The 14157-nt window shown below is 37.3% G+C and overlaps 1 protein-coding gene across 1 annotated transcript in view; it reads left to right on the forward strand.

Moving 5' to 3' along the window:
* Positions 1–14157, forward strand: part of sorcs3a (sortilin related VPS10 domain containing receptor 3a) — a 187989-nt gene that overhangs the window by 118032 nt on the left and 55800 nt on the right. The window contains exon 4 of the mRNA XM_018750804.1: positions 325–483. Coding sequence (XP_018606320.1) covers positions 325–483 — 159 coding nt within the window. The remainder of the gene's footprint in view (positions 1–324; positions 484–14157) is intronic.

The raw sequence follows: 14157 nt of genomic DNA on the forward strand, positions 1-14157 counted from the left end.
AGACAAGCGGTTCTGAAAATGTGTGTGTGTTAATGAGATATTTCTTTTCATACCTGATCTATAAATTGCTTGGCTAAAATTTAAAAGGTTTTGGGAATTGTAACCAGAATTTTTTGGAGACGAACTTTGAAATCCATGTGGTATTTGAACTATTCTTTAAAATGGAGGCTCTAAAGACACTTGCTAAGCATGAAAAATATGATAAAAAGATAAAAACGTAAAAGTAATTTACTATGAATTGGGGGAATCCATATTTTTGTGGAAGTTGTTTTCAGTTGATGTAAGGATATGAGTCTTATTTATCTCTTGCTGTGTTTTCCTCAGATAATGGTGCTAAGCGACCCAGACCGTGAAAGCAGTGTCCTGATCAGCTCAGATGAAGGTGCAAGCTATCAGAAATTCCGGCTGACCTTTTATATTGTGAGTCTGCTGTTTCATCCAACACAGGAAGACTGGGTGCTGGCATACAGTCACGACCAAAAGGTAAAAGCTTCTTCTGCTGTTATTTTACATGTAGGTTGTTTAAAAACAAGATGCTGCATTTTTATGTGTTTAATTGAATGTTGTCTGTCAACAAATTGCAGGCATTCAGTAGTTGAAATGACCAATAATGTAATATTTGTGTGATGTGAGGGAATGCTTCCAGGTAATTAAAATGCTAAAATATACAGAAATAAATGCTTACCATTTCTTTAAATCTTCAGTGAGGTTTTCAACCTCCTAATGGATGGAACATTTAGTATGGTTGTCTGGATTTTTGACAAGAGCTAGGCAATATCAAACCACAGTTATTTAAGTCTTTCAGTTATTCATGAAAAATGGTGCCTGTCTTTCTTCATGGAGGAATTGAGTGTGATATTTCCTGACTACATTTAGTTAGGATCGTGTGGCCTGTGATTGACATCTCTAGGGAAAAGCAGAAAAAGCCTTAGAAACAGAAGTGTTTTAACTGAGTTTCGACTATGTTTTTTCAATTCAAGAGAAGCTTTTCTCTACCAAAAAATGGATAAAACAGATATCTTACTCTAGAAAGCCTGGTACCTAATTCTATAAGTTCATAAAGGATATGAAGGTCTTATTGCAGCAATATAGGATTCTGTCTTTATAAACATATTTTAAAAAAACAATGTTATGCATTTAAAAATTAAAAAAAAGTTAAAGTATCAAGCAATAAATCCAGGACATATTTCTTTCCTTTATGTTGTCCTTGTTCAGAGGAAAGAGAAACCTAATATACTGTGCACAACAGAGCAGAGATATTTAGTTGTAATTATAGGCAATCCACTGGGGAGTAGATTTATTAGTTTTTGTATTTTAAATGCTAAATATCAAAAAGGACAATAGCTGAATGTTTTTTTTTAATCCATTTTTTCTCTGTAACCCTAGTAGTCCAAATAATGGAATTGTTTATTTTCCAGATCACATTCATTTAGTTAATGCCACAAATAATATTCTTGGTGCTATTATATTAAAATCTGTTGGTTGCAGAATGGTTCAGAAGAATTATCCGGTTCTTTGCTGAAGTGGTTATTTTGAAGATGTGTTGTGAAAGACTGCCTATGTGAAGTAATCTACCTAAAATGTTGTTACTTCGCCCTTTGTATTTTATATCTTTATTATGGGTGAAAAAACAACATCTATACCTTCCTCCATTCTGTATGACAGAATGTGCGGCTTTCTGGTAGTAGAAAGAAAATTCCAAAAACATAAAAATAAATAGAGTGACAAATGTTAACTTTCTTTCAGGACTTGTAACCTGTGTATGTTTGAAAATGGAATAAGAGGCCAGATGTTCACGATCTGCAGTGCTTCCATGGGCACATGCCAATTGTACCATTTCTTGAACAATAGAAAATCATGACAAGCTGTTTTGTGAAATAAAAAAACGACGTAATTCATTACTCAAATGATGGTGACCATGCATGTTAATGGAAAATATATATTCTTGTGCAAAAGATGAAATGTAATATTGAATTTAAAAAGAATCACCTGCCTATAACGTACAAGGGGTGTATTCCTTATCCTTTCTTCCTTCAAGAGCTTTAACAAAATTCATGGGGGGGAAAAAAAAAGAAAACAGACATGAGTAGGTGGAAAACAGAACAAAATGGACTTGAAAACTTGTCACTTTCTTGAGGGTCTTGTGATTTTCATTTACAAGCTTTCACTTTTCCTTGTTATTATGACCTAATGATGGGGCTTGCATCAAGCACAGCTCTGAATATGTGCTTACCTTCTTTCTGGAAGTGCTTTCCACTTTGTCATAATAACCTTCAGCACCTGCTTCACCTCTGCATTATGTGATGAAATTGTAGATGAAACAGCCCCTTGCGCCAGGGCCCTCAATCGCTTCAATTAGAGCTGCAGGTGAGCACAGAAATTGAGCTGATGCACTGTGCTAGCTGTGGGAGCGCAGGGGGATGCAAACACTCTGTGACCACACACCTGCTTCCAGTTGGTTGTCAGTAGTTTTGGCCACCTTACCCAAAGCAGATGACACTTGTAGGTCAGCAGTTGGTATTGCACTACTTATGGGAGCTCAAATAAAGTATCATCAGGAGAACTGGTGCTATGCCTAGAATATGCAACAGCTGTCAGTTTTGTGTCTGCCTCCAGGGATTCATATACTCCTCTACCCCTCCAGCTTTAAGGTACGAGTTCCAGCATTTTCTGTCTTTAATGACATTTTGAAGCCTACTGCCTATCCTCAGTGGGAAGTCATCCTATGCACCTCATCACAGCATGCATAAATGGTGGTCACTGCTTACACTGCAGGCACCTCTTATATAGACAGAGACCCAGGACCTCTGATCTCTGGAATTTACTTTACCCAGGGCCCCCGTGCCCAGCTATACACAACCAACCTAAGGATATTTTCAGCCAGTGTGCTGCAGAGCGCATAACAGACCTACAATGGCATGAATGACTTCACCGTTCAGACTTCTCTGAAAGGAACGTCTAAGATGCCACAGAACCCGTGTCCAACAGCTGATATTTGGAGTCGTGACCTCGACAATTCGGAAATGGAATTTTGGCTCGGTGGAGCTGTGGTACTCGAGGCAGAAATTCCACCTGATGAATTGTGGGTCTGAAGTTCAGACAGCATTAGTTGCCCAATGGCTCGCTGGAGGCTTGGGACTCCCTCACTAGGGAATGTAAAGGAGGACGATGGACCTGTGGACCTGGCCGACTACTGTCATAATTTCTAGCAAAATGACCTGGTTTCTGACAGCTTCTACAAATGACTAGAGCAGTACGATTAAACTGAGAATGCCTGTGGGGGTTTTGTAAAAGCAGTGGACTCTGGGAAGGCTCGTTGAAGCCATTGCTGCTTTCTGATCACTTCCTCCAGGTCTGCATTTTCACTCCCATTTGTGGCATGAGGCTTTTATACATCTGGATGCTGTCCGTACTGTGAATGTTTTAGAAGAGCTTCAAATAATTGCCACGACGTCATGTCAAGGAAATAGGCAGGTCCACAAATTGCTCAGCATTACCATCCGTCCTTTTGCAGTTTCTTTATTGCTCCTTTCTGAATCAGTTGTGTTGATCAGTTTTAATTATGGTTGATTCAGAAAAAAAAAAAAAAAACGTATTGTTGGAATATAAGAGTAATAGCAAGACATGAAAAACTGATATGCTACACAGCTGTATTTTTAATTGTCATGACACACAGTGGCAATACCCCAAGGGACCAGAGGAGGGGCCACTGAGTGCCACTAACTCAGACCCATGCACCTGTTCACAATTGGGTGATTAGTCAAGTATAAAAGGACTAAAGAACTGAGGCTGGATTGTGGATTATTATTAATCAGTGTTTCATTATGACTTCCTAACGAACCTTAGTTACTTGTTTCTGAAGTCTTATTCCATAGGTGTTTATGTTCCCAAGCGCCTGTCTCGTCTACTCCTGCCTTTCGTGCTCCTGTCCAGCTGCAGTGTCCCAGTGTGGTATCACATCTCTGTGTTCAAGTCCCACTTACAGATTTGTGTTTCACTTTTCACCTTTGTGAGAATACACTGTGTGTCTCTTTGTTCTGGGGGGAAGTACAGTGGCACAGTGGGTAATGCTGCTGTCTCACAGCATCTGGGTGGTGTGAGAGAACATGGGTTTGAGCTCCACTCAGTCTGTGTGGAGTTTCCATGTTCTCCCCTTGTCTGTGTGGCTTTCCGGTGGGTGCTCTGGTTTCCTTCCACAGTCCAAAGGCCTGCTGTTCAGGTTCACCCATAGTGTGTGAGTGAGTGTATGTTCCATTGATGTATGGATGAGTGACCCATTGTAAGTAGTGTATCTAGCAGTGTAAGTCACCTTGGTGAATAAGGTGTGTGGGCTGATAACACTACATAGAGTCCATTGGAAGTTGCTTTGGAGAAAAGTGTCTGTTAAATAAATATAAATGTGTTCACTGTTTCACCTCTACACTGTACTTTACAGTTTGCACTGTACACTTATGAATACATTCTGCACATGGGGTCATTATACTTTTCGTCCATGTTCAGACTCTTGTCCAGCCATGGCATTAATAGTTGAAAAGAAAATTTTCAATTAAATTTACTTCGTATACTTTCCTTATGTGCATGTCTCCTTTCACAAATATTTTCTAGCTTGTGACCTGTTGATTTTTCAAATTTTATGTTTTAAATTGTAACAGTAGAATTTTTTTTTTTTTTAGTTAATTTGGCTGTTTAAGTGAATGTGTATGTAGAAAAAATCCATTTAATTCATTTATAGTTTTTTCTTTTTACACATCTATACAGTGCACCACTATCCATTTTCATTAAAGGGGAATTACGCACAAAAATTATGCTTAATGTGTGCAGTTCATTGTCAAATGACTTCATACATATTCAAAGAAAATTATGCAGTACTAAATGTACCTTGAACAGATACTACCCTTGGGTTTACTGAAAAATCTCATCAAGAGACATTTGTTTTCCGATCTGCAGTATGAGTCTGTTGTGAGTATAATTTATGCACTCTACAAATTGTCTGCATTTCTCTGATCTTAATATCAATACCCACAGCGTGTATTCGTGATTGTCTTATGTCAATGTTTATGTTATAAAAAGGTTCCCCCTCATGATTGTTGAATGCCGAGTTTCCCAGGAATAACTGGTGATTTTGAAAGGGAAGGGTAGTGCAGATGGTCCAGAAACACTGAGTGGGAATTGAATGAAGCCTCAAACTAAACGGCACATGCCCAGTGCCAGGTAGGGAAGTGCAGTAAATCTCCTTTTTATTATCTACAGAAATCTGAAAAATTAATGTTAGATGTGGACATTTCCCCCAATAAATACGAGGGATAACATCTGAACTGTCCAAATTGTACTGGATTTCTTCATTAAATTTTATTCACAGGCTTTACAACAGACTTCTAAACAGTTTAAAGGATTAATTAAGTTTTTCCCATCAGATTCCAAATAGATTTTGCCAAAACAATAAGGAAGCCATGGAAAATGCTGTACAGTGGCAGAAACAAGACACCCCCCCTCCCCAAAACAAACAAACAAACAAAAAAAAGCATAATGTGAAATGATTCTTTATAAATAAAATAAAAATACCACCACCGGAATTAAATTTTATTCACATGACTGTTTATGACTCCAGGAGTTAGTAATTTGCACAAGACTCAAAGCATTGCTCATGTAGGGGGACAAAATTCATTGTCAGCTCTGTCAAAATGGGTACATCATGTATGGCAGCAGAACCTTCCAACCTTTTTCTGCAGTAAGTTTTAAACGAGCTACGCATCAGTAGATATTTAACTTTCTGAAATTTACAAATTATTAAAATTTTTAAGTAACTTTTATTTTCTCATTACAGTAACTCAAACAACAAACAATACATGTTCATACAATCATCCTCTGAGATACAAATTTTCAACTTATGAAAATTAATGATTTTTAAAGTGTGAAGAAAGTGGAACCATGCGCACAAGCAGTGACACTCACAGGCGCACACACTCACAGGCTATACAGTGCATTTTTTGATTAATTGCTTACACTTATTACCACACACATTAACACTGTTTAAAATTGCTAAGACTACAATATACAGTATACTCCAAATACAAAATAAGTTTTTCAGAATGCAATAAAATTTCTTTTGTTTCCATCAGTAACTAAAAAAAAAAAAGTATTTAATCATAAATTATTACATTCCACCTAAACCTCACTACAGTGGGCCCCCTACTTTATTTAAAAGCTGAAGAAATTTTACTGGGACTAACAGTTGGTTTGTTTCTTGGAAAGTTTGTTTGTTGACTCTGACATGGAGGCGGCCAGGGCCTCGTCAATTCCGTATACAGCTTATTGTGTAATGTGTGCTGGCAAAAACTGTTATTTTAGACTAATAGACTGTACTACAAGAATCTTGCATGTCTCTGTCTGTATGTCTGTCTGTAAGTGAAATGCTCTTTTGCTTTACTCTGACTTGATCATCTGCAAAATAAATAAATTTAATGTAAAGGCAAGCAACATGACAGTTATCTCCCACTAAGCAGCATGCTGAAACCAGGTTGGTAGATGTATCCTCCACTCATGAGCTGGGAAGCCTTGTGCATACACCTATGCATTCTGAGTCCCCTGGCTGAGAATTTATGACCAGTTTTAAAAAAGAAAGCACAAAAATGAACCCTGACCAGAGGTAAAGGGGGACACGGACAAACAAAAGGCAATGGGCAATTGTGTTTACTATTTTCAGCAAATCAACTGAAGCTTTGGGAATGAATTTTTAATTGTATGCTAACTCTCTGAGTATTTTACATTACATATTTACATAAAATTATAAATATTTCTATAAAAATAAATATTGACTACTTCTCAGAAAACTTTGTGGCATTGAAAAAGTTTGTTACTCAAAAGTTCACAAGTAGGGGACCCGATGTATTGGAAATTACTTCTGCTGATACTACTCCTACTACTACTAGTAATAATAATAATAACAATAAGAAGAAGAAGAAGAAGAAGAAGAAGAAGAAGAAGAAGAAGAAGAAGAAGAAATAGGGTAGCAAAGATCTGCATCAGAGAAATACATATTAGCTGTAGGTTTATCATGGTTTGAGGGGGTGCTGGCAATTGGATGTCATAATCTAATTTAAGATAGCTATCTGGAACTTGAAGTATTTACTGATGCGCACATTTATGAAATGAAGCATAATTTAAAAGTCAATGTCCTAAATGATGACATATGTGACATTTACACCTGACTGGACAGGTTGCTGATGTAACATACTAAATTAAAATAACCACAAATTAAGCCCACAACATCCTCATTTGAAATGACAGCACATATGGTTTGTCAATCATAAGAAGTTCAGGCCCTCTTTACCCTTTTCAACCATATTAATTGCTGGTGAAGCACTTGGACTGCAGTTTTTCATGATGTCCAAACAGCTGACTCCAGCATAAAGGTGGAAATCACAGATCATATGTGCAATTGTACTTCTGCAAACTACTGTCTAGAACATTGCACTTTTCCTCAGTTGTAATGTTACCTTATATATCACTTGTGATGTGGAAAATTTACTTTGTTCTAAAACAATAAAGGGAATGCTTAACAGTGACAAAACTATACGTTTTATATTTGTTATTCTTCTATAATTTAATTGTTTTATCATCATATTTGATGTATTATTATTATTATTATTATTATTATTATTATTATTATTATTATTATTATTATTATACAAAGAAGAAGAAAAAGAAGTCAGCTGTTTCAGTTGTGAAATTAGATTGCCACTAATTGAGTTGTGATTGGGTTCGTGTACGCTGCGTTCATTCGTTTTTTGATTTGAAATTGGAAAAGAAATGCAAATCACGATGCTTCATTTGTTTTTTTTTTTAAGAAATGAAAAGCAAATTATGAATTAACTATTTTTAAAACATTTTTTGCTCAAAATGTAACATATTTAAAATATGCCTCATTTATAGTTTCTTGCCATCTTATTTTTTGACTTTGAGCTATTTCGTTTTGTGGTATTCTTGAACAACTTGGGTGTAAACAAATTCAAACAACACATAATCCATCAGTGGCTTCATTGAACATGCTGGCTTCATTCCAAGTTATTCATAAATTAATATGGATCACTAGGTCCTTTTCAAAAGCAGTAAGAAAGTGACAGTAAGGGAGGATCACATGTTCACCGAGAAAATCTGCAGGATTTTTCAGGCGCTACTTTTTACTAATTAAGCACAAGTGTTAAAAGCACCGTGAAGTTCTAGTTTACATTTATTTATTTAGCAGACACTTTTCTCCAAAGCAACTTCCAATGAGCTCTACGTAGTGTTATCAGCCCACACCTTATTCACCAACGTCACTTACACTGCTAAATAAATTACTTAGAATGGGTCACTCATCCATACATCAGTGGGACACACTCTCTCTGTCACTCACACACTATGGGTGAACCTGAAAAGCATGTTTTTGGACTGTGGGAGGAAACCAGCGCACCCAGAGGAAACCCACACAGGCACGGGGAGAACATACAAACTCCACACACACTGAGCAGGGATCAAGCCCACGTCCTATCGCAACACCAAAGTGCTGTGAGACAGCAATGCCACATGCTGCCCGTTGCACTTTAGGGCATTCATCATATTTGGTATTGTGAGATTTTGATTTCTACATTTTGTATGATTAAACAAAAAGAAAAATTAATAAACAAGTACTTTCCTTTTTTGTGTGTGTACAGAAACAATAAAAAAAAAAATTTCTGCTTTCAATATTAAATCAAAAAACAAATGAAGGCATCGTAATTTGCATTTTGTTTTTCAATTTGAATCAAAAATGAATGAATGCAACATAAATGGACCTGATTGACTGAGGTTGTAAATATAAGATACTATAGATATAGATATTATACTTCTGTGTTGTCTTGTGCTGTGTAATTTTCTATACATATTTAATGATTTTTTTTGTGTTTTCTTAAATGTTCCCAAGAGTGTTTATTCCATGTTTACTTTCTTGTTATTCTGATGAATGACTCCTCTGAACCACTTACCAGGAACCAGAGTTGTGTGTTATGCTGTCTGCAATTACACAGAGTATTTTGGGTTGCATGTATACATGTGTAGTTCTACTGTCTGTCGCATCTGTATCAAGATTGCGAGAAGCACATTTATGGAAGTAGAATGACATCATAATAGGCCACAGTGCTGTTATACGGAATTCATAAGGCCGTTGGGCTGAAGCCTTATGAACCAGAACGAGGGGCAGCTGGTAGTGTAGTGGTTCAAGTTCCTGTGTCTGGATCCAAAGGTTGTGCATTGGAATCCAACTTCATCAACTGTTGCTGTTCTTCTTGAGTAAGCTTGCCAAATTACCCTGAATTGCTCCAGCAAAATGACTTACCTGTATAAATGGGTAAATAATTTTAAATTGCTTAATATTGTAAGTTGCTTTAGAGAAAATCATCAGCCAAATGATAGTGATTTTTCATTGACCCTGTTATGTGACTGGTGAATGTATTAAATAATGGAAAATGCATATACTGTTGATCATTCAGCATGTTGACTTTCTTTATGTTGCTACTGACTATCAAGGGTTTTTTTGACCCAATATACAATTTCAGCAATAGGGATGAGATGACCAACATTTCTGCTGCCCTCTATTGTTTCCAGTGGGGGGTAATTAGGATAAAATATAATAGCAAACATGTAGTATAAGTATAGCACTCTGCATAACTAGAAGTAACCTTTGCAACTTTTCGTATTATGATGTGTCTGCGTTTGAGGGACCTGGCCAGGTGAGTCAGAGATTAGCATATAGAACATGAAATTACAATTTTATGTCTTTTCGTGGCGGTGGCGCGGTGGTGCGGTGGCGCGGTCCTGCTCTCCGGTGGGTCTGGGGTTCAAGTCCCGCTTGGGGTGCCCTGCGACGGACTGGCATCCCGTCCTGGGTGTGTCCCCTCCCCCTCTGGCCTTACGCCCTGTGTTGCCGGGTAGGCTCCGGTTCCCCGTGACCCCGTATGGGACAAGCGGTTCAGAAAATGTGTGTGTGTGTGTGTGTCTTTTCGTGAGTGTTAAGCTTTTGGGTGTGGTGCCTTATATTATAAATCTTCCTTGTCAAAACTCCACTGTTAACAATTGTTCACAGAAATAAAATGCTGTAAATAAATATTGTACCTATTAAACACTGTGCATGTGACATAGTGCTAAAATAGTTCTCTATTCCACATGAATGACTTTAATGAAACTGCCAGCTTTAATATTCGGTTTTACCATCTTAAAATGTGGACAGAGCATTCTCTGCGCTTTTAATTTAGTTTATTTCTGCAAAGTAATGTATAGTCTTTAAAACTCAAGACCTGTAATTGTGTAAGAACCTTGCCAGGTGTCTAATTTTTTGTTTGTATTCAAGCTCTATGGATTTTCTTACACATAGGCCTCCAAAGGTTTACATGAGGTTAAGCTGTTTCTCTTGCTTTTATGACCTCTGAGTACAGTCAGGGTTTCAATCTATTAAAACATTGACAGCGTTGTACATGTGGCCAGGAAGCAGATCAATGCCAAAATTAATTTACTAGGGGGGCAAATAAATAACAGTTTTAAAATGGCAAGTACAGCTAGTGACAGAGCTGTAGTAAACATACATAGAAAGGGTATTTACACCGGTTGTGACATTATAACAAGACCATATTTTAGGATTTCATACAGGATTCTGGTGGAGCAGTAGTCGACATAATGGCGGCCTCACCTGAAACGCCTTAGTCAAAACTGATTAGAGGGAAATTATGACAGCTTCCCAGCTACAGACAGAGATTTAGTGTGACTGGTGAAGGTGAACTGAAGTCACCATTTCTACCTTTGAAATGGTAATAGTTTCATATCTGACACCACTTCAGGTATATACCAAAGATTGTAAGAGAGAGCCTAGCTGTCACCTAGCTGCCTTGATCTCTTCCTTTTGTTTAGATCTAAACTCGTATCTTTATTCCTCTGAAGTACATAAACAAAGTTGTTTAGCTGATTTTTCCTGTTCTGCTTTCTAATAATACTGCATTGACTGTAATAGGAAAGAAAGAAAGAAAGAAAGAAAGAAAGAAAGAAAGAAAAGATTTCAGACTGAAATGACGGTAACTGCACAGATTAAAGTTTATATGAGATTAAAGACGATATATAAGACGTAAAGACGAATATGGCAATAAGGAGGAAAAACTCAGGATTGTTTTATATGATTTTTTTTTCTGGAAACAGCTTTGGGCAGGATGTACGGGGCTTCGTAATAGTGAAATTAAACATTAGAAATAAAAGAGAAATCTTGAATACAGTGATGTGGCTTTGAACATCAATAGGTAACGCGGAAAACAGATGGATAAGGCTTGCAGAAGTATTCAAGGTTTTCGATTTAGCCATATTGTCAAGACGACAGATGGAGGAATGTTCTTCAAAAGTTTTGAAAACTAGAAAAACATGAGTGCTGATATGGATAGTTTGTGTGCCTTACACCTACACATTTGGGAAGTTAATTAAAAAAGTGCACTGTGCCACGCTGTGCATAGCGTACTAGCATGGTTTAGTCTAGTTTACTCTCAAGTAGATTACTCTCAAGTTGTTCTGTCTTATTGATACAAAATGTGTTTTTCTTAAAAAAAAAAAAAAAAATAAATAAATAAATATTTTAGCTTTTATTTGGTCTGTAAATCTATATTACTTGACAAACATTGCCAACTCTGGTTAATGTGTGTTTTCATAATCTGTCCTTCACTTGGTATTTTTTACCCTCAGTTTACACCCAGGCCACCATGCTAACACCCATGCTCAGTTAGAGATTGTTCCTTGTTTTAAAATAGTATAGATAGCTGACATTTACTTCTGCAAATAGGATCAACTCGATGTCATTGCCACCCTCTCAGTGTGTCTCTGGACTAGACACAATGAGGGCTTGATGGATTTACTACTTTAATGCTGACCTGTGCTAAACCCCACAGTCTGTGGGTCTTAGTGAATGTCGCAGTCATATATCACTAACAGGATCCTCAGCACTCCCTGTGTTACACCGTTTTAATGACCCCCACAATTTATTGAGCGCTTCAGCTGAAATTAATTGAAAATTATTGGCCTTCTGCACAATAATATAGGATAGAAAATTTAAAGTCCACTGTTTTACCCTCAATTAAAGCTGCAAGTAAGCAATATCTGTTTCTTAACAATGTATTTTAAAGAAGCCATTGCCAGCATAAATCCTTGATGGAGCATATCAGTATGAGCTTACTTATATACAAGATACATTACTGCTTTTTACTGCTTCTTTTAAGACTGTTAAACCCAGGATTAATCAAAACACTGAATGGAGACACATTTAGTTGTGTAAACAATATGAGTATAAATTTTCTAACGCTTATTTTTTTTACCTTGACCAACTTTGCAATTGAAGAAACCTGGTTGTTCAACGTATCCAGTGTGATTTCAGATGTAAGTCCTCTGTCTCTAATTTCAGACAGAGAAACATATTCTAAAATGTAACTGCAGCTGTGTTTTGAGAAGGAAACACCTAGAAAGTACAATGATGGAAGCAACTGCCATTTAAAAGCATGGTGGTTGTGCCTGCTTAGGAATACCAACCAATGTCAACAACCACTTCTCCCGAGCAGGGGCGCAACAAGCCAGAGCCTTACCCAGCAAAACACTGGGTGCAAGGCTAAAGGGGCATGGGATTCCAGTCTATCAGAAGGCATCCCAAGCAGGATTCGAACCCTGGCCCCACCACCCAGCAGGCACCATCACAACCCCCACTCAGGAATAGAATAGTTAATTATTTTAATTCATTGTGTTTTACTTAAGACCCTAGTAGCTTTATACTGTTTTATCAGAAAAGATAATAATAATAATAATAATAATAATAATAATAATAATAATAGTAACAACTGTCAGGCTTTCCTCAAGCACCTCCCAGAGGTAAGGCCAGCACATCTGAACAGATTTTAGGTGAAGTACAAATAGCTGAGAGTCACTGCTGGGAAGCAGCGGAATCTCATCAGAGTATACACACCTTGTATACACCCACGCTTCATGCTATTTCTATTTTCAAGACATAGGTTGTGACCCCTGCTTCTTCCCCGACGACGGTTTTGCTGTCTCCAGAAAAATTTCTGCCCAGTTTCGACCCAGTTCGCCCACGGTTTGCCCACGGTTTGCTGGATCCTGAGAATCCAATTCTGGCTTTGAACCTGCTTTCCCAAAGACAACAACCTAGACAGATCCTGAATTTCCCTGTCACAGCTTCGGCCGACACGTGCCTCACCTTGATTCTCATCGCGTCCACAAAGATGTCTCTGATCCTGGCCTAGTTTGCCCCATGACACCGACCTTGCTCTCTGTCGTTAAACCCGGCACTTGGATCCATCATCAGCTTTGTCTCTGAGTCTAATTTGTAATAATAATAATAATAATAATAATAATAATAATTATAAGAAGAAGAAGAAGAAGAAAAGTTGCTGCTGTTTTCAGCTCTAGATGCCCTTGAAATTAACTAGGTTTTGGTGGCAATATGAGTTGATTAAAACACGTGTAATTAACTAATTGGATTGTGAAGTTGAGAGGGATTCCCATTAGAAAATGGCATTACTCAAACAAGTGAAAGATCAGAGATGTATTCTGGGCAAAAAAAAAAAAAAAAAAGTTGTATAATCAAAATACCAGACAGACTTCCTGCCTTCATCTCCCAGTTGTATCCATTTTACACACCCCCATAACCAACTAATATCCTGCTTGGAGCACTATCAATCTGATAAGTGGTGAAAATATGTCATTATTCTGCTGTACCTATCCACTGGCAATAGACTGGTTACATTCTCTAGAAAATGTTGTACTCCCTTAATCAAATTGTGTTTTCATAAGCTGTTTACCCAGTCTGAGTTTATCTTGAAGAATTGGCTGACTGTATTTCTGTGATTACTTCAGTGTTTAGATGAATAAATGTTGCTGACCCAAGTGTCAGTATCGACTTTTTTACAGTTATATTTTTTGTATAAAGTATTCCTTATTATACACACAAATAACAGAAAATATTATATACTTCCAGCAGAGGAACTAAAATACAACAGCAGCTGGCTCCTGTGATAGAATCACTAATAGTACCCAAATAAATACACATTTACATTTTCTTCATTTAGCAGACGCTTTTCTCCAAAGTGACGTACATCGCAGAGAAAT

This window comes from Scleropages formosus, chromosome 16, assembly GCF_900964775.1.
Source record: "Scleropages formosus chromosome 16, fSclFor1.1, whole genome shotgun sequence".
NCBI lineage: Eukaryota > Metazoa > Chordata > Actinopteri > Osteoglossiformes > Osteoglossidae > Scleropages > Scleropages formosus.